At 40.8% G+C, this 18,416-nt stretch overlaps 1 protein-coding gene across 2 annotated transcripts in view; it reads left to right on the top strand.

Annotated features, from left to right (window-relative positions):
• FIG4 (FIG4 phosphoinositide 5-phosphatase) overlaps window positions 1-5,916 on the top strand; it is a 54,718-nt gene extending 48,802 nt beyond the window's left edge. For both annotated transcript variants that reach the window (XM_053972645.1, XM_053972646.1), the window contains one exon: window positions 2,240-5,916. In XM_053972645.1, coding sequence (XP_053828620.1) covers window positions 2,240-2,417 — 178 coding nt within the window. In that variant the 3' untranslated portion in view covers window positions 2,418-5,916. The remainder of the gene's footprint in view (window positions 1-2,239) is intronic.
• The last annotated feature ends 12,500 nt before the right edge of the window (window positions 5,917-18,416 follow it).

Below are 18,416 nucleotides of genomic sequence, written 5' to 3'. Positions count from 1 at the left end.
GTGACTGACTGAGAGCTAATCTACATCATCATGAACTTCTCTTTGGAAGTATGGAACATCCTTATTATAACTGAAGGTTTTAACTGTATCTGTTCCTGTAGAGACAATGATACTCTTGGTGAAACCATAACACCAGGAAGCCTGCTCATAAGTGGGATGAAAATAATTGAAAATTGTGTGTCAAAGGTGCTGTCCTTCATGACATAAAGCTTATGTTCCTGTCTACGTAATTTTCACTGGGAGGCCATAAAGCTACAGATCTCTAAGGAAACCTGATAGCCAAGTCATAAATAATGTGCTCTCCTTCATGACTATTGTACTATATTAAACTTATCAAGTAAAGTAGATTTTTACACGAATATGTTAGAGAAATAACTTTTAATTAAATGACTGGATAAGACAAGTATTCTACAAATAGTTACAGCTTAATACAGGGTTATTAATCAAAGTTGGCACTCATGAACATGTGGTTCTTTCAATATATTTTTATCATGTTGATGCAAGTAGGAGGAAAATTGAGATTTGGTTATTAAATGTGCAAAATTAAATGCCCTTTGCTGCCCAGCTTCCATTGTACCTAAGGAAAGGATTTTTGAGTCATTAGTGCTTCAGAAATGTTGTATCTTTAGAAACCAATCAATAAATAGAGAAGGCATCAATTTAGTGTAATGGCTCTGTTTTGCACTTTACTTAATTGCCCACTTGCTAGTGGACCAGACAGACCAGTTATATTTGAGTAAGTGACATCTTTTATTGTTGGATAGTAACATTGGTAAGTTAGTACAGTGTGCTAATGTCAAATGCCATTACTAGAGTCTCAGCTTGGATGCTTTTCACTGGTTAAATAAGGACTGCAGAAAATATGGATGCTTTGGAAAAAAAATCTACTTTTAAAACACCTGGATTAAGGTTTTTTACCAGTTCTGAAAACATCCACCTTAAATAAATCAGAAGTGATAATGAGAAGAAACTATCACATGACATTGTTTAAAAAAAAAAAAAGCTTAGAGTATGTGGCCAAACTCTGTGGGGGACCAGTGATTTTATTGTCTCAAGTTCAATAGTATACTTGTATAAGTAATTCTATGATTGCAATCAAACAGTAATCAAATGAATGTATGGCTATGGAAAGTAGAGATATAAAATTGAAAAGTATTATTTTCATCTGGAAACCTTTTTGCTTTATATACCATATTCTAGTTGTACTGGAAGATAGGCACAGTATATCCTACATGACACGCTGCAGTAATTTTTTAAGACTAATGAACTGTCGCATGATGAAACATCCAAAATACAATATATTTTACTAAAATAAAAGGCTGCAAAATGAGGGAGCAAGAGTTTTTTGACAGTTTCAATGGAGATCCTAATTTAGAAACAGTGTCAAACATTAGTTTGTGCACATGGTGCAAGTAGGACTTTATTAGGGCATTTTATTTATAGAAGGGCTTTCCCTTTGCTTAAGTGCTCTAGTTCTTACTTGTTTTTTCACCTTCAAAATAAGAGATTCTATGCACAAAAATAACTTTCTTGTCTCCTGAAAAGCACACAGATAGTGAGTCATGACTGTGGCTTCTGTAGAATATGGCAATATGCATTTGAGCTGGCTGATGTTTGCTTTATGAAATAGTGAACTTTGACAGTAAGTTGCCACTTTACTTTCTTACATGGGAAGCTTTGACCCATGTGTCTATTAGGATTCAAATATGTTATTTGCTGGATGAAGAAGATTTAAAAAATATATTCATAAAATACCTGAGTGCTGTTGCTTATAATAAATTGTCTGCTTCCTGATAATTAGATGGAAATTTCTTACCTAATTAGTCCTTTCTCTGTGTTGACTCAGAGTGTATTCACTTGTTATAATTGCTACTAAGTGGAAGCTCAATGAAGTCTTTCTTTAATCTGCTATAATGCATGGCACAGATCTACTTTAGCTGGGGTACTTACTGACCGTAGCAGATCTGAGGAAGGATGAAGAAATGAGGGCAGGGCAAAGGGAAGTGAGAAGGTATTCTGTAATGAGATTAATGACAACTTACCTAATTACCCTACTTGGAAAGCTGGGTCTTACTAGGTCTGCAGTAGTGATAAAAATCTAGGTAAATGAATTATCTACTGGGAACTTGCCCTCTCATTGACACTTCTGTATAATTCAAGGAAAATAAATACTCCTCTCTCTCTGTGGAAAATTTTTTGCCTAAAGCTCCAAATATTCTGCATGTTTGTTTTTTTCCAGAATACGCATCTCCTCCTTTTCTCAAGACAATATTTACGAAGTCCAGCCTCCAAGAGCTGATAGGAAATCGATAGAGATTTTCCATGCACACATTCAGGCTGGAAGAGGAAACATGCAGCCCCTGGGAAGAGATGACTTCCTCATGTACAGAGAGTACATTCGAAACAGATACATGTAAATCCTAGCAGCATTCTCCTGCCAAATCAACTGGACTGATAAGTCACAAAAATAATTTTAGAAAGGAAATCTAGTTTTGTTCTTTTGCAGTAATGAATTTATTACTAACTTTTCTATTTATTATTCTTTACTGTTATCCATTTACTGTAATGTGCTTTAGGGGAAAAGGTGGTTTAATATCTGATTTAAAAGGTTATTTACTATCTTTTTGGCTGAAAGTGTATCCTAAGAGACTAAGTGAATAATCAGAGCACCCAGAGTCATTAGAGAGTATGTAGCAATTTGTGGCAAAGAAAATAGGGCATCTTTAGTTTTTTTATATTATTTCTTACACTGTTATGTTTGCTAATAAAACTGATTTGTTCACAAGAATCAGAAGAGAATAGATTTCTTCCATTTTTTTCCATGACAGAAAACAATCTTCTTTTACAGCAGAATATTTTCTGATATTTCTTGAGGTTTTTAGCAAAGAGATTGAGAATGACTGCTTGCAATTTTCTGTTTTCTTAAGCAAAAGTGAAAAATAAGTGGCTTATGTCAAAATCAAAATTTGCATCAACAAGAATAAACTTTGTAACCCTAATATGTGTCAAAACTAATGTCACTGGTACTGGTAGCTACAGAATCTGTGCCACGTGCTGCAGGGTGAAGATGGTTTGTGACTAATTATCACAGGTTTCTAGTACAAGTCTGAGGAGAACCCCATAATGACTGCATCAGCAAATGAGGGAATGCTCTTCACATTACTGGCTTTGGACACCCTGGAGAGTGCTAAACCATCCTGTCATTTTTCTGTATGACAAGCACTATCCTTTTGAAGCATACTGTTCCCATCCCTGTGTTTGTGCTCCTGTGAGATGCCTTTGGGTTCAAGCCTGGAGCCTCCAGGGAAGGTAGTGTTGGTGACTGGATCAGCTGGGGTCATCATGCAAGAAGAAGCAGGAGTTGGGTTATGCAAGACTGAACATCATGTCCTGTGCTGGGTAAGAGGTAAAGAGGCAGCAGATGTCTAAGTAGGTTCTTTTGGGCCTGTGAGTAAAACGTTTTTCAAATTAAAAAAAAAAAAAAAAAAATAAAAAAAGGGAGGAAGCCTACTATTTGCAATTGCAAACTAATTTCATCCCAACACTTTGTAGCTCTTTGCCTTGAAGAATACTGACAGTATCAGCAGCATTCTTGACAAAACATTTTGTTCCACAAGCTTGTACAGACCATGTTTCAGAATTTTCTGGAATAGTATAATAACTGTTTTAGGGATGTAGCCAACTGCATGTAGCAGATGTAGAGAACATGTTTGTGTTCACAGTAAATTGCTTTCCAGGCAGCTACTGTAGATTTGTGGCTGCTCACTGCAAACATGTTTGCATATCTTTGAATGTTTTATGCAGTATGTTGCACCTCTGTCAGTAATTCAATATAAGAAAAAATGCAGTGGGTAAAGGGAAAAAAGGTTTCTTGTGATACAAGTTTGTGTGTCTCAGGGAAGGACTTGCATGCAGTCAATGAGAACATGGTACCTTGAGTTACCAAAGCATTTTGGTGTACGTTCTCTTTTGTTAATTGTTTTGAGCCAAATGGTTGTATTTTAGGAGATGCAAGAATGAATTGTCACTTACTTCATTGCAATTGTCAATGTTTTTTTCCTCTGGAAAAATAAAATATACTGAATTCTTTTGCCCAATATGAAAAGAATTAGAAGGAATAAATGCTTGCTTTGAAAAAATGTAGAGCTAAAGTTCATATCTTGGTGAGGAAAGGAAAGCACACACTTTCCTTACTGCACTTAAACTATTGCAAGGAATGTTTTCTGGACTATCACAGACCTTACTTTTGTTGTTGATAGATGCTGGTAATTCATAAAAGTTACCCTTGAAAGTGCACCGCTTACCCACAGAAGATGAAACTCCTTTTCAGCAACCAGTGATGTTGTTGCAAAATTTAGGGATAGTAATGATTTTGCAGCTCTAGAATGAAATATGTTCAGCCCTCAGCAATTCAGACACTCCTCAGAGAAGAGGATAAAAGGACATTGGTTTACAGTTCTGAGAGCTGAATGACACCTCAGTGATGGCTTGTGTGATCTACTCTTAGCAGCTGTTCAGAATGCTTCCAAGTGCCAATGTCAACTTTCAGTAGGCTTGTTTAAAGAAAAAAAATGAGTCCAATGCACAAAGCAAGACTCCCAGCTTAACCCTGAGTAAACTCAACAGTCTGAGTGGACCTGCTGCCTAATGCACATAAATGATCATTTAAAATAGAAATGCACTCAATCACCCATCTAACAAGTTCAGCTGGATAAAGGACTCCCAATGTGCTGCCTCTTCATCCACCTACTTTATCCCATTCTTGTGATAATAAGGTTCAGTTCTCAAGACTGTTAGAAGTTCTCAATAGATGCATATATTTCCCTTTCAGAAGCAGAAGAAAAAGTGTGTAGAATAAGAATAAACATGAAAAGAGTGGGCTGTGTTGGCTCTGAAGAGTAACATGGTGCTCTTCTTCACTCTTTAAACCATATGGACAAAAGAAATATTTGAGAAATATGTTGATTTTTCCTCCACAATATGTTTCGTTTGTTTCAGTGTGTTTAAAGGTTACATTGCAATATCATCCCAAAATGTACACCTGGAAAATAATGACTTTGGGTTCTTTTCCTGTGGAATCAGGAAGCACAGATATCAAATTAGGACTGATTTGGTGATTTTTGTGCCATTTCTGTGCCAATGGATTTTGCTGCCAGTCCAACAGCTTAAGCTTTGTGCTGTGACTGCAGGAGCAGTTCTCTTCCACAATTTTCATTGGTAATTTCCCCTCCTTGTGAGTCTTGTGTCCACTGGCAAACCCCACTGACATTTTGTTCTCTTCCTTTCATTTTCCAGAGGGATTCATCTGTGGTCCTGAAGTGGGACCTTTCAATGTTCACACAGCTGCCAGGAGAAAGAAGCAAAATATCTGTGTATAATTCTGGGGTGACACTTGTGGCAGCTCTTTATTTTGTTACTGACTTTCTGGGATTTTTCTGCGTCATCCAGGAAGGTTCTCTTGGCTTTCACAGACTTCACTTGTATAAACTCCAAAGCATATGCCCTGTCAAATAGTTACATTTTACAGTCAGAGGAAATACCAGCTTCACTCAGGAGATCATTTCATTCTCCATGGTGATTTCACCCTATCAGTAATTACATGAACAAGTCCAGTTCACTGAGGGTAAAACTGAGGTATGTACACAGGAGTGTTCCATTTGCTGGCATAGTTTCAATCCAAGTGATTGCCTAGAGGCTGATAGGGAGAAATACAATGTGCTTGGCTTCCAAATGCCTCCCTCTGTCTTGTATATATTTAAAAACCTAATTAAAGTTGTCACTTTTGGTGGTGATTCAGAAGTAATGTGAAACTAGTGCGTGAAGTTACAAAATACTAGTAATAAAAAATCATACATTGAAATTACAATCCATGCAAATATTGATAATCAGCAGTCCCCTTCTGGAGTTCTTAAATCTACCTGCTAAAAAAAACAAAAAAACAAAAAAAAAAAAAAACAAAAAAAAAAAAAAAAAAAAAAAAAAAACAAAAAAAAAACCAAAAACCAAAAAAAAAAAAACAAAAAACAAAAAAAACCAAAACAAAACAAAAAAAACATTGCAGCTGCTGATCTGTCCACTGGAACCAAGCAAGAGAGTGCTAAGAAAAGGCACGAACAACAATGTTTAGTGTAATATATTAAACAATGTTTAGTTACATAACTTATGTATTGCTTCTCCAGAAAGACATGCTCTTTGCATGACCTAAGGTTTGACTAGAACATTTATATTCCTTTTTTTTTTAAAATACATTCATCTTTGCAGCATAGAGAGATAGTGTAGTCAAGGTAGGACAGCCAACAGCATGGTATGAACCTTCTCTGATACTTAATTTGCATTTCCCCATTCTAGGTGAGTTGTGCTGCCAGCACTAAAACCCAGTGTGGTTTTCAGTCATTGCAATAGCCACCTCTCATTTCCAGAGAGATTCAGATGTGGCCCTAAAATAGATCTGTTATTTTGTATTCCCTGACAGCTTAGGTACTCTTTTTTTTTCTTTTTTTTTTTTTTTTTCATAGGGTGTATCTTTTGTTTATTTCCCTTCTTTTTCTTCTGATTTTTTGGTAATGTGTTTGATTTTTTTCAGCATCTGTGGTTCAGAATCCTTTTTCTCACATGTAATTGTGCCACAAATTGTAGTTTTCCCACTATATCCATCTCCTCCTTTTGGAGTTTTTACATCTTGGAGGAAAACTCTGTAGCTGTAATACACTGTCTTGCTTGTTTTATTACTGATGTATTCAGAGTTGCCATCAATGAGACAATGTAACTTTCCCTAACTTGTTTGATTTTCTACCTACTTCCCTGGAAATAAAATGTGGATTATGTAAAGAGGAGAAAATAAAAGGAGAAATTCAAGAAAGTGGTAAGATTTTGACTCTCAATCAAACTTAGACCTTGCATGGAGACATTCTCTGCAGGCCAGAACTTCCATAATAATCTCTCCCATAATAAAATTAAATATCCTGTTTCATCCTGTTCCTGGGTTTTCCCCAGATCAGACTATTGGATAATTGACTCAGATGCTCACAATTCTAAGCTATGAAACCTGATGCTGGGCTTAAGGTTCTATACTATATTTTGAGGAATTTTTTTATTTTTCTCTTCTACAGCTTGCAAGGGTATTTTGTAGCCTCATGAACTCCCTTCTTAGCAAGAGAGGGATCATTCAGGAAAACCTTCCCTAAGAGAGACAGGATTTTAAGGAACAGTTTGACCAGTTACCTGGTAGAAAATCCTTTTCCCCAGATGCTCCAATAACCTTTCTGCAGTAAGTTCTATGGGAGTTGTTTAGGTATTTTTCCTTCTGGTTTCCCTTCTTTCCACATAAATCACAGTCCTTTACAGTGGGCTTGATACCAGGAGTGAGCAAGAGCAGAAATGCATCTCAGTGAGGCAAGGGGAAAGGAAAAGGGCAAAAAAGAGTGAAAGGGTGAAAAGAGAGGGTTGGACACCAGTGAGGTATATTTGAATAAGCAAGCTGATGCACAGGGAAGAGTAGATAGGTGGGGAGGCTGCAGTTTAGTTGCTAGGAACTGCAGAAGAGCCGTGCACACACCTGGGCACACACACAGTGCTCGCTCTCACGTTGCCGGCCGGGTGGGCAGGTTGAGGGTGCGGAGCTGGAGCTCCTGGAGTCACAGAGCCCAGCTCAGCGTGTGAGCATGGCCCGACACACTCAGGGACACGTGGAGCAGAGGGCTTGTGCTGCTGTGGCAGGGAGGAGGCTGGGTCACAGCACGTGGAAAACAAGCAGCGAGCCTGCCATTGAGACACACCCCATATCCACATGAGCCCTGACGGGAGTCACAGCAGTCATTTGGAAGACACATGTGCCAAGCCTGATTTGAATTTCTAAAGGTCACATTTCTCATTCTCTGTGTACCAGGATTCTCATTAACAAGTGTCTCCAGCTGGCCCTGTGCAGTGTCCTCAGGACATGCTGTTGTAACCAAGTTGTGCACACAGGGCTTCCCCCAAGGCTTCAGTCTCATCTCACTGCATTGCACTTCTGGGGTGTCATAGGAGAGGGAGCTATGTCCTGGACACACTACGTCGGGGATCAGATTTTGACCTAGCAGGCACATCCTGCTAAGTGTTGCATGAAACCTTACAAGAACAGCTTTCTGGAGGTGTAGGCTGGTTTGTAGCACCATCTCATTGAATTCCCCCTTACCTGGTGGCAGTGGCATCAAAGCCAGGTAGGCTATAAACAGAGAGGCGCCCTTCCAGTCAGATCACCTCTCTTGGGGGATGAGAAGTTACCCCTCTGCAGGAGTTTATTTCCCCCCATTGTACCTCCTTGGAGGAACATACACAAACGGCTTAGCCGAAACACCTGCACTTAAAAAACTAAAATTCGATAAGTCCCTCAGTAGCCTTTATAAAACCTGACAGAGCTGTGGGGTAAGTAAATAGCTACATTATAGGGTCCCTTACAAAAGGATTTTATGGCTTTAACCTTTGTCTCATCTACTCCAGACACAGCTAGGTACTCCTCTGGTACAGTGCTTCTCTAAAATAAAGGCATATGCCACCTCAGGGCTGTGTTGCCAGGGGTAGACAGAACTTCTGACTCACCAGCCAGGCCAGAGAACAGGCTGCTCAGGGTTAGAGAAGCTTGTCAATCATCACTGGCTTTGAACAAAACAGGATTTTGTCTGTCTCCGTTGCTGATGGGCCATGGTGACCTCTCTGCCTATGTCAGGAGCCTCATGCAGGGACCAGCTCTCCTTGACTCCCCTGGGACTCACAAAGCTTAGCTCTGCTTCTCCTCTGCCTGCTGACAGCATGTTCTCCATCTGCTGCCTTGGCTTGAATCTCTGACGAACATTATGTTATGGAATGCCTTCTCCAGTAACATTTATACCATTAGAGACTCAACAGAATTATCCACTTCCCACTCAATAAATGCTTTCCCTTCAAATGCTGGTTTTGGAGAGTGTTTGCACTGCAGCCTGCTGAGCAAAAGCCATATGGGGAAGTTTCTGGGAGAGCTTCACTCTGCCTGAAGCTCAGGAAAGTGTTATTCATCTGAAGATGAGTTACTTGCCTTTTTGGTCAGAAGTAACTGGTCACAATTTGGAATCTTCACTTATCTGCCATATGAATACTACCTGACCCTCATCTACCTCATGTATGCTGCTTTTGGATGTTCAATATTAAGTCTTTGGATGTTCAGTACTAAGACCCTAGATCACTGAATCTGTTGGTCTGTTTTAATCATCAGCACTCATCTCCTCCATTTATTAGATGTTGGTGAATTATTATACTCCTATTTATTAAATGCAGAGCATATGGTGGTAGCACAAATACTGCATTGGTTAGTTGTTTTTGCAGATATCCCCTTCAGATTTCTTTTCTTATAACTTAGATACACGGGGTTTTGCCTGTTTTCACTCTGCATATCATTGCCATTGTTGATTTTATTGATCTTTCTGCACATCTTCAGTATCATGGGTCTGAGCACAGGGTCACAATTCCTGCTCTGAGCAATCACAAAACATCTCTTCACCTTCCAGGTCTATAGTTGCAAATGTGAAGCTGAAAAGTTTAGTCAAGGATGTGTTTCTTGCTAATTCTTCTTCTAGGCCTTATTTTGTTCCTTCATTGTTTTTTTTCTGGACTGCACGTTTGGGCTGATTTGCAACTAGATGTCTCTGATTACATCCCCTGATATTTTCCTTCTTTCAATTTTTTTTTTTCTTTTTCAGTGATTTGGCTATTAGCTTTGCTTGTAGAAATAGAGGTTGCAGTTCATAAAGGCAGCTAAAATCCTTTCCATGCTTTCAACAGTTTGTCACTGACTGAAATTGCAGCAAGGTCCAAGTGCTGAGGGTGCGGTCCCCAAATACCCTTCTAGGGCCACTTCATCACTTCCTTATAAGAGGAGAGGCTATTCAGAAAAACGCTGAGGAGATATAAGCACAAAGTGTCTCTCCCCCCCCTTTATCAAAGGTTTGCCTCTCACAATTGACTCGGTTCTCTCCTACTGTTCCCTGAAATCTCTGACAGCTCTTCCCCCCCGTGCTCACGCAGGGAGCCGGCTTCTCCTCTCCCGCAGACGACGGGAAAACATTCCCAGACCCTGCCTGTATTCTCAATGATAGGAGCGTGTTCCAGGCTGAGCATCTCTGCACTGCTGTGTGTCAGCACACAGGTACAGGCAACAGAGATGGGCCAGCTTGTGTTTGGTCACAGCTGGAAGTGGGTGGCATTTTGAAAGAGCATCACTTTTCCCACAGAATTCCCTGAAGCTGAACTGTTTTATTTTCTGTTATGCATAAGTTTTCCAGTGCAAAATTAAAATATCATTAAAGCACTGTCAGTATTACAAAGTGTTTGATACAGTGTGATTTTTTTCAAAGAAACTGTTTACCTTGAGCTGATTATTAGCTCAGTCTGTAAATCCCCTGAAAAATATTTTTCCTCAGTGTAAGTGCTGTAATTCTGGGAAGGGTACAGTTGCATTCCTCATAAACATAAGATGTTTTTCAGCTTCTAATTATGGAGCAATCACAGCACCCCTATAAGGAAATTAATGAGCTTTGATATTTGTATGTAATGAATATTTCTCTATTTCTCAGTTCCTTTTTTTGTTACTGATTAAAAAAAAAAAAAAGCCAATATTTTTCAGTGCTGTGATTTTAGAACATACATTTGCACTCAGCTTAGGGTCATTTTGCACATTGTCCTGTTTGTAACTTAACAACTGCATGAGCAGGAGCACGAGCAGGAAGTCTCCAGTTCTCATCTAAGCTAAGAACTGCTCCTGATGTTCTGCATTCTCAGCCTTACCCTACCTCAAGGCTGTAGTGCAGACTCATGCCAGCCACTTGCTCTTTGAATCCTGACTTCAAGACTGTAAACATCCTCTTTGCTGACAGTCTGCTTCTTGCCAGCGTGGCTGTTAAGCTTTCTCACACTCATGCTCCCTTCCTCACTCCCTCATTCTTTTTTTTCCTCCTCTGCTTTGTAGTTTGATCATGCTGGCATGCTACACTCCATGGTCTTCCAATAACCTCAGGGGGGTTTGGAGACTTGCTACTTGCTTTAATGTGCCTAAAAACTGTTGCTTCAGACTGGGCAGAACATTCTTCCTTTCAAATGACACCAACACAAGGAAAGGTTGCAGCTGCAAAGGCTATGATCGAGTTTTAACTCTGGAAACCCAATGGCAAAAGGAAAGTGCACACATTGCTTGGTCTCTGCCTCATCACAAAAAACTCGCTTGTAAGTACACTGATATCTAGTTCCAAGTCTTTCTCATGTGGAGTTTTGTGGGAATACTGCTTTGAGTTCAGTGTGAATAGCACTGGGCTTAAAATGTGAGCATAAAAACTTTCTAAAACCTGTGATACACGGGTAGAATTAGGCCATACTGTATATGCACAGTATTTTCCTCACGTTGTACAGCAGCATCATGTTTAACAGCAGCGAGGTTACAGTTTAACCAGGGGCATCATTCCAGTGACACCCTGAAGATTCTGCAGACTATAGATGTCTTTTCCTGGCAGTAAAAGTAAGTAAAAGTATTGTTTTCAACCTATATTAGGCAAGAATAACTGAAAGAATACATTACAAAGCCTATCTTTCATTTACTTAGTTTCCTAGGAAATGCAACCAATAAAATCAATTTCCATCAGAAAGATATTTTTAGAAGAAGTGGCCTCTTCCCTGGCCAGACTCACAGCTCTCCAGTCATTGCTTTCTGTGCACTTTGCTTTCCCACTTTGTTCTTCTTCTCTTCCTACCTTGCCATCTGAAAATGATTTATTTTCTGTGCTCATTTGGGCAGGGCACAGTGGCTAGATACTAAAGCCACCATTCCTAGGTGGGATGTAGGCAGGGAAGAAAGTCTGTGTGGGAACCAGAAGGAACCAAAAGCAATTACCCAGAGTCCTGGTGCTGTGTCCGCGGGCACTGCCTTTCATGGTAGGATGAAAGAAAGCCTCATCTTCTCCCTCAATTGACAATTGAAAATTTTGTTGTCTTTCAGACTGTAATTTTGAGAGTCTGTTCAGTGGTCCATGGCCAGCACTAAGTCAGTGGGTCTTTGGCCCTGGTCTATTGCTTCAGACCACACAGCAACCAACACTGCTGCAAGGTGTGACCTTCTGCACCAACTAAACACAAGGAGAGTGTGAAATACATGTTTCCCTGACATCCTCTGACACAGGGGCCCCAAGTCTGGGTTTTTTCTTTGTTTTTCAGATTTCAACAGAAGTGTGATATAATTGTTCTCCCCTTCCTTTTTTCACCATGGCTTCTTCTCATCTGCCTGGTGTTAACAACTCACTTGCTGTCACTCATGTATTTACACTCTTTTGTCCTAACATCTCCCTGCTGTTCTCTATCTCCCAGTCAAGCAGTGCTGGCCTCAATGTCCCTGGGATGTGCTGCTGGGGAAAGCAGATTCTGGGGCACACTGAAGTATCCCTGTCCTTAACTCATGAGCTCTTTGCTATATTCTCTCTCCCCTGTTCACCTGAGGAGGGGGGTGATAGCGTGGCCTTTGATGGGCAGGGCAGGGTCAACGCACCACTGTGGGCAATGTCAGTAGAACCCAGGAGAAACAGTCCAGGTTAAGGATGAATCATCCAGAGTTAATGACGGAAATTGCATCTATTTTTAAGATTACACAATAGGAAAATACTGACCTGCATTTGGTTTGAATTTGAAATGGTTTGGCTTACCTTTCACTTATTTTGAGCTGAAAACGTGCTTATTTTAGAGTGTTTATCCTGCAGAATCTGTGACACTTTATCCATTATCCATTGTACACAGTGCACATAGGCATTACAATTACCACAGCATACAACCTGTCACAGTCCCAGGATTGTATCCCAGGATTGTGCAGATTTATGAAACTCTCAGAGGCACATGCACCTCAGACTTGGGTTGTGTTTCCAGCTGTCTTCTCAGCAGCAGCGTGGGTGGCAGTGACATCCACTATGCTTCCTTGATAATTTCCAGAATCCTGATTTTGGTTGCTATGCATTTGCTGAATTTCACTCTTTGGGCTGAAATGTTTTATGGCAGGACAGAAATTCAAGATATGGCAGCAAGAAATTCAAGAGTTGCTGTTGTTTTCATGTTGTTGCTTCAACGTATGTTACTGTCTGCCATGAGGAAGACTGGGTCCAAGCTTTATATATATATTAGATATATAATATCACATACATATGAGATATTATATTTATGCTGTACTACAATACACTATCCTGCACTGTGCTGTAATATAGTAAGTTTTATAGTGTGTTTATATAATTATAATCCAAACTAGATAAACCCTTGTTTGCCCTAGCACTTTAGGAGAGGAGCCAGATGGGCAGCCTTTCAATGGGAGATTTCTGTTTGTTCATTTGGGCGAGTCCTGCACCATTGCTGGAAAAGGAAAGAAAAGCCATTTTAAGATCTCCCACGTGTCATGTAGCCTTGATTTGGATCCTGAGGGCTCTGTACTATGGGTATTTCTGTCAATGATGCTGCCTAAATACATACAAACAAGCATGCCCTTAAGTGCTTTGTTGATGGAGGGCCAGAGCACTTGGCAGCCTCCTGGGCTGAGCCCTCTCCCTCTCCTCCCTGCAAGGCACAGAAAGAACTCAGCTATGTCCTTCAGTCATAAATATTTCAAAATATTTGGGAGGGGGGAGAGAATGAAACAAAACCAGCAATGAGGGACTTCTGTCTCCTTTTTCCTCCTCTGACCACCTTTATGTCCTAGCAATTATACTGATTTCAGTATAATAGGCTGCTCTTTGACCTAAATCCAGCAGACTGGGGCCATGACTGAAATCAGTGTACACGCTCACAGACTGACTGAAAGTAACTTGAAGATGACTACAGAGAAGGCCAAAATTCATCTGAACTCCAAAGATCCACACCATGGTCCCGATGGCCAGGCCAGTGAATATATATTTTTCTTCATACTGCTTTGAATCCCGTTCAAATGGAAGAAGGGAATTTGACTATTTTGACCATTAGAAGAAATGTCCAGGCCACACAACAGCTGCATTTGGCATGGGTTGGGTTCCCTGAACACCATGCATGTATTTCTGGGGGTGATTTTCCACATAAAGAGGCAGGAGCAGTACCAGGTGCAGACCTCAAAGGCATTTCATGCAATGCACAGTGTGCAGTGAGAGCTTCAAAGGATGGAAGCATCAAAGAAAACCTCTGCAGCTGCTGCTGACTGCAGCAAAGAGATGAAAGGACAATATCATGAAGATTCTCCGTATTTTTTTATTTCTTAACAGGGGATCAAGCAACTGATCAAAATTTCACCTGCATTGAAGTGATAGACTAGACTACAAAAGACTGATATTTTTCCAAGCTGACTGTGTGAATTGATTTTGAAGCCCAGTTCTTAAAGCACTGCCCTGGCACTGTAAGAGAAGGGGGTGCACTGGCATCCTTGGAAATGAGGCAGGGTTACCCCTGAAGGGCTGTTGAGGTAGGTGCTGTCAGCACTGTTACAGCAGGGAGGGACTAACAGGCTTGCAGCTATCTAATAGAAGGGAAAAGATACCAGAATCAGCATTTAATAAGTTTATTCAGCATCTTTTGAACTCAGCTGCCCTATTGATGCTTTTTTTTTTATATCATAGACTTAGAAATAATAGCCTTTATTTAAGTGCTTATATTGAGCCATATCAGCACTGCATGTTCCAGCATTAAGGCTTTGAAAGGGATATTTGATATGAGGTGATTATTTGCTAAGCCATCAGGTTCAAAAGTAGATTTTTTGGAAATAAGCATGACCAGAACTGTTTTTTAAAAGTGACCTGCAAACAGCTTTTTAAAACTCAGCAGCTTTGCCTTTTCACAATACACTCATATTCACCAGGAACTGAGTTTATTTCTGAGTACTGATGTCCTCAATTCTTGATGTCCAACAACTTAATTTTCTGGGTTTTTCAGATGCCCTGCCTGTGACTTTGTGAGACTCAAGCATATTTAGGAATTGATAATGTCATAAACGATATCATGTTGGTTGCAATTCAGTTTTCCTTTTGAATTTTGTATATGCTAGCAGTCAAGTACTCCAAAAGAGTATTTTGTATGTTTTGGTGCTAAAAATAAATGACTGTGTAATGAAAGGCACTGTGTTTAGCATTAAATTAATGCTAATGCTAATTAAAATGCATTCCTAAATTCTTTAGCTTGGATTTTTGGTGACTCACCCAGTGCCTTTCACTCTGTATCTGGATATTTCTGGAGCATGGATGAATTCAGAGTATGAAATCTCAATTTAGACAGGACAAAAAGTGTAACAGCAGGTGGGGGAAGTAACCAAAATGAAGGCAAATTTATATCTGCTGCTTTGATGAAGAGGGTTCCTTCTTTTCTGCCTCAGTATCTCGACCGCCTGCGCTCAGGAGATGAGGGTATGGCAGCCATGGCTGGGGCAGGCTGGTTTTTCACATGCGCTCTTGAGTGAGGATTTGCAGCTCCCCTCCTGGTGCAGCCAGTGCTGCACTACTCAGTGACCATGTCATGCAACCAGACTAAAACCCACTGAAAAACCTGCTCTGGGATAGCCATGACCCAAAATCTCTGTTCCACCTCTGTACCTCTGTGTAGCTGCTTGGATAGTTGGCATGGCATGGTGCTGACCTGCAAAACTGATGAGCCCGTGTCTGCTTCTGTGTTTTAAAAAATACATAAGGCCATTTTTTCCACTCACCCAGAACAAGCAAATAGTTTATTAACACTTCTGAGTCTGCAATCTGGGGCTTGAAGTTTTAAAACCATAAGTGGTTTAGAGGTTTGGAGTCCACACCTTCACAGTGTGATTAAGGTGGCGGTACCTGTGTGGGGTCTACTGGTACAGCAGAGTTATTTTGAAGTTCCTTCTGTGTCCAAACAAATTCCACATCTCTGCTTCCTTCCCCACAATATGATCTGAAATAACTTTGATTTCTTAAGCAGCAAAACTTTCATATCTTGATTTTTTGCAGAGCTTTGCAAATGGCTGAGGTGTGATCTGTGGGAACTTGGTGGCACAAAGAAGCCAGGGGAGGTCTGGGAGCAGGCAATGGGAGAGCAGGTATGGAGGTTTGCTGTCTCTTGACATCTGCTGCCCAGGTGGAAATCAAATTATCCTCATGCCAGAATTTCAGGCACTGCCTTGAAAGCACAGCACAAGTTCCCCTCTCACCACTGTGAGAGTGGTGGGGAGAGCCAGTGGCTCCTGTCACTCTTTCACTCTTCTGATAAGAATATGGGTTATAAGGGAAGGACTAAATCCCTGCACAGGGGTGCACTGGTTGTCCATCTGCAACAGGCTGTAGGGAAGCAGCTCCTGCATTTGGAGAGGTCCAATTTGGAGGGGTAAAAAGCCATATGCCCAAACAAGCAGAAGGTTTCTGTGCCAGTCACGTTTGCATCACATTCCTCCCCTTGCTCATCACCTATCCTCTACAGTCACTCAGCTGTTCACTTCCAGGATTTTTTAAAAGTCCATGATGCTGCCCAGGAAGGGAATAAAAATGAAGTGGTGTGTTAGAAATGGAGGCATCTAATGCAACCCAGGAGAGCAGCATTTGCCTGGCAACTCTGATAATGTTCAGATCCATACTAGAGGCAGGTATCCTCACAATTAGATCACTTACTGGTTAGAGTAACAAAACTGTGGCTTAAAAGTGAGTATTTTTAGAGGAAGGTGAGATATAACTAACAAAGAAAACACCATTAGAAGACTACCAGTGCATGAACTCAAAACCAGCAAAAAGGATGTAATTACAAATACACTAAGTGATGCTTCCCTGGAAATCAGCTTATTGTCTTTTTCAACCCAGACCTGAAATCTTCCCCTGCTCAAAGAGCAGGGCAGCAGCTGATCCTGCCATTGGGATGTGTGGCAATGCAGGACTGGCTCATCTCTAAAGTTGCATTGGATACTTCCAGATAAATTAACAAAGATTTTCTTTTTCACATTGAGAATCCAAATTAATTTAGAGTGTTGTCGGATCTTGATGATCTACAAAATATCTTTAACTAGAAATAACTCTAACCCTTTGGGCATTTAAAAATAAATATTTCTATGCCTTTGGATAATAAACGCAAGCAAAAGCCATATTAGCATTTTAAATATCAAAAAGATAGCAAGGATCATTTTTGGAGAGCTCTTACAAAGTAACTGGGTTTTTACATCTTTTGACTCCCATGAGGAAGTCACAACAAGGTTTTCTGAAATACTTAGTTTAAATACCAAAGTTACTAAACATTTGAGAACAGTATCTGAGCATAAATGGTGTTGTCCTTTCCCTCAATTAATAGATTTTTATGAGATACCTTAATGTAAAGCGCCAGTGTTTTGAAATGCAAAGAGGAGTGACGCTGTCTGTGAAGTTTATTTGGCTAACGTGTAACTGCAAATAGCAGAAGGTCAATAAACAAGAAGAGCTTCAGGGCTTACAGAAATAGCTGACTCATGTTTGATGACACAGAGATTGTCCAAAAGCCCCCGGGTCTGGGACGAAGCAGGCAAAACACAGTGAAGTTTGGTGTGCAGCATCCTCCCACAGTGCAAAGGAAATGTGGATGGGACAGAAATGTTGCCACAAATCCACTCCTCTGCAGGAAGCACACAGGGAGAGGAGCTCTGCTTCCCTTCTGGCACCACCTGCCTGGCGAGAGGTGGCACTGAGGGATGGACAATGAAAGGGGGGTCTTCCAGCCTCCACTGGTGGTATCCCCACTCCCAGCTGTATCACTGCTATGAGGTTGGACCCTGTTGTTGTTGGGCTCTGCTGCTGAATTTTTTTTTTGGCTGGTCAGTCAGCTTTTGGGTCTGTGCCTGTAAAGTGAAAAATCAGGATCTTGCAGTCACTGTGAACCTCACGCACTGGACTGACTTCTCATGGGGATCTTCCTGAAGAGTAGGACTCTCATTCTCTTTCTCTCTGTATGCATGGCGTGCAGGTGTGTGTGTGCATGCATGTAAATAAGGCCCAATAATGTCATTAAATTAATTCCTTCTGTTGCTATGGGAACACACACTATTGACTGAAGAGTGTGCAGCAGAAGTAGGTGCTATGGCTGATACCAGAGCAGACCTTTGGATTTATCCTCTAAAACTTTGGGGGTTTTTTTCCCAAAGCAGATTGCAAAAATTTTGGCTGGAGCTCCTGAGGTTGGGAAGCGCAAATTAGGAATTGTTGATCTTTTCCCACCTTGCAAATGAGCCAATCTTCACACCTACCTGGCACATCAGCCTGTGCCTGGGGCTGGTTCCCAAGGAGATGAGCAGTGGGCTGGCAGGGTGGCAGGAGCAGGCAGTGCTGAGCATCGGCTCCTTGGGATCCATTGGCCTGAGGGAGAAAAATCCCCGGTCTGGGGCACCCACCCGAGGAGCAAAGGCTTGCAGGGCAGTGAAGGATCCCAAAATCACACTCCCCTGTGACAGGCAG

This window comes from Vidua macroura, chromosome 3 (genome assembly GCF_024509145.1).
Source record: "Vidua macroura isolate BioBank_ID:100142 chromosome 3, ASM2450914v1, whole genome shotgun sequence".
Classification (NCBI taxonomy): Eukaryota; Metazoa; Chordata; class Aves; order Passeriformes; family Viduidae; genus Vidua; species Vidua macroura.
The sequence above is the reverse complement of the archived record's forward strand: the minus strand, read 5'-3'. Positions and strand labels throughout refer to the sequence as shown.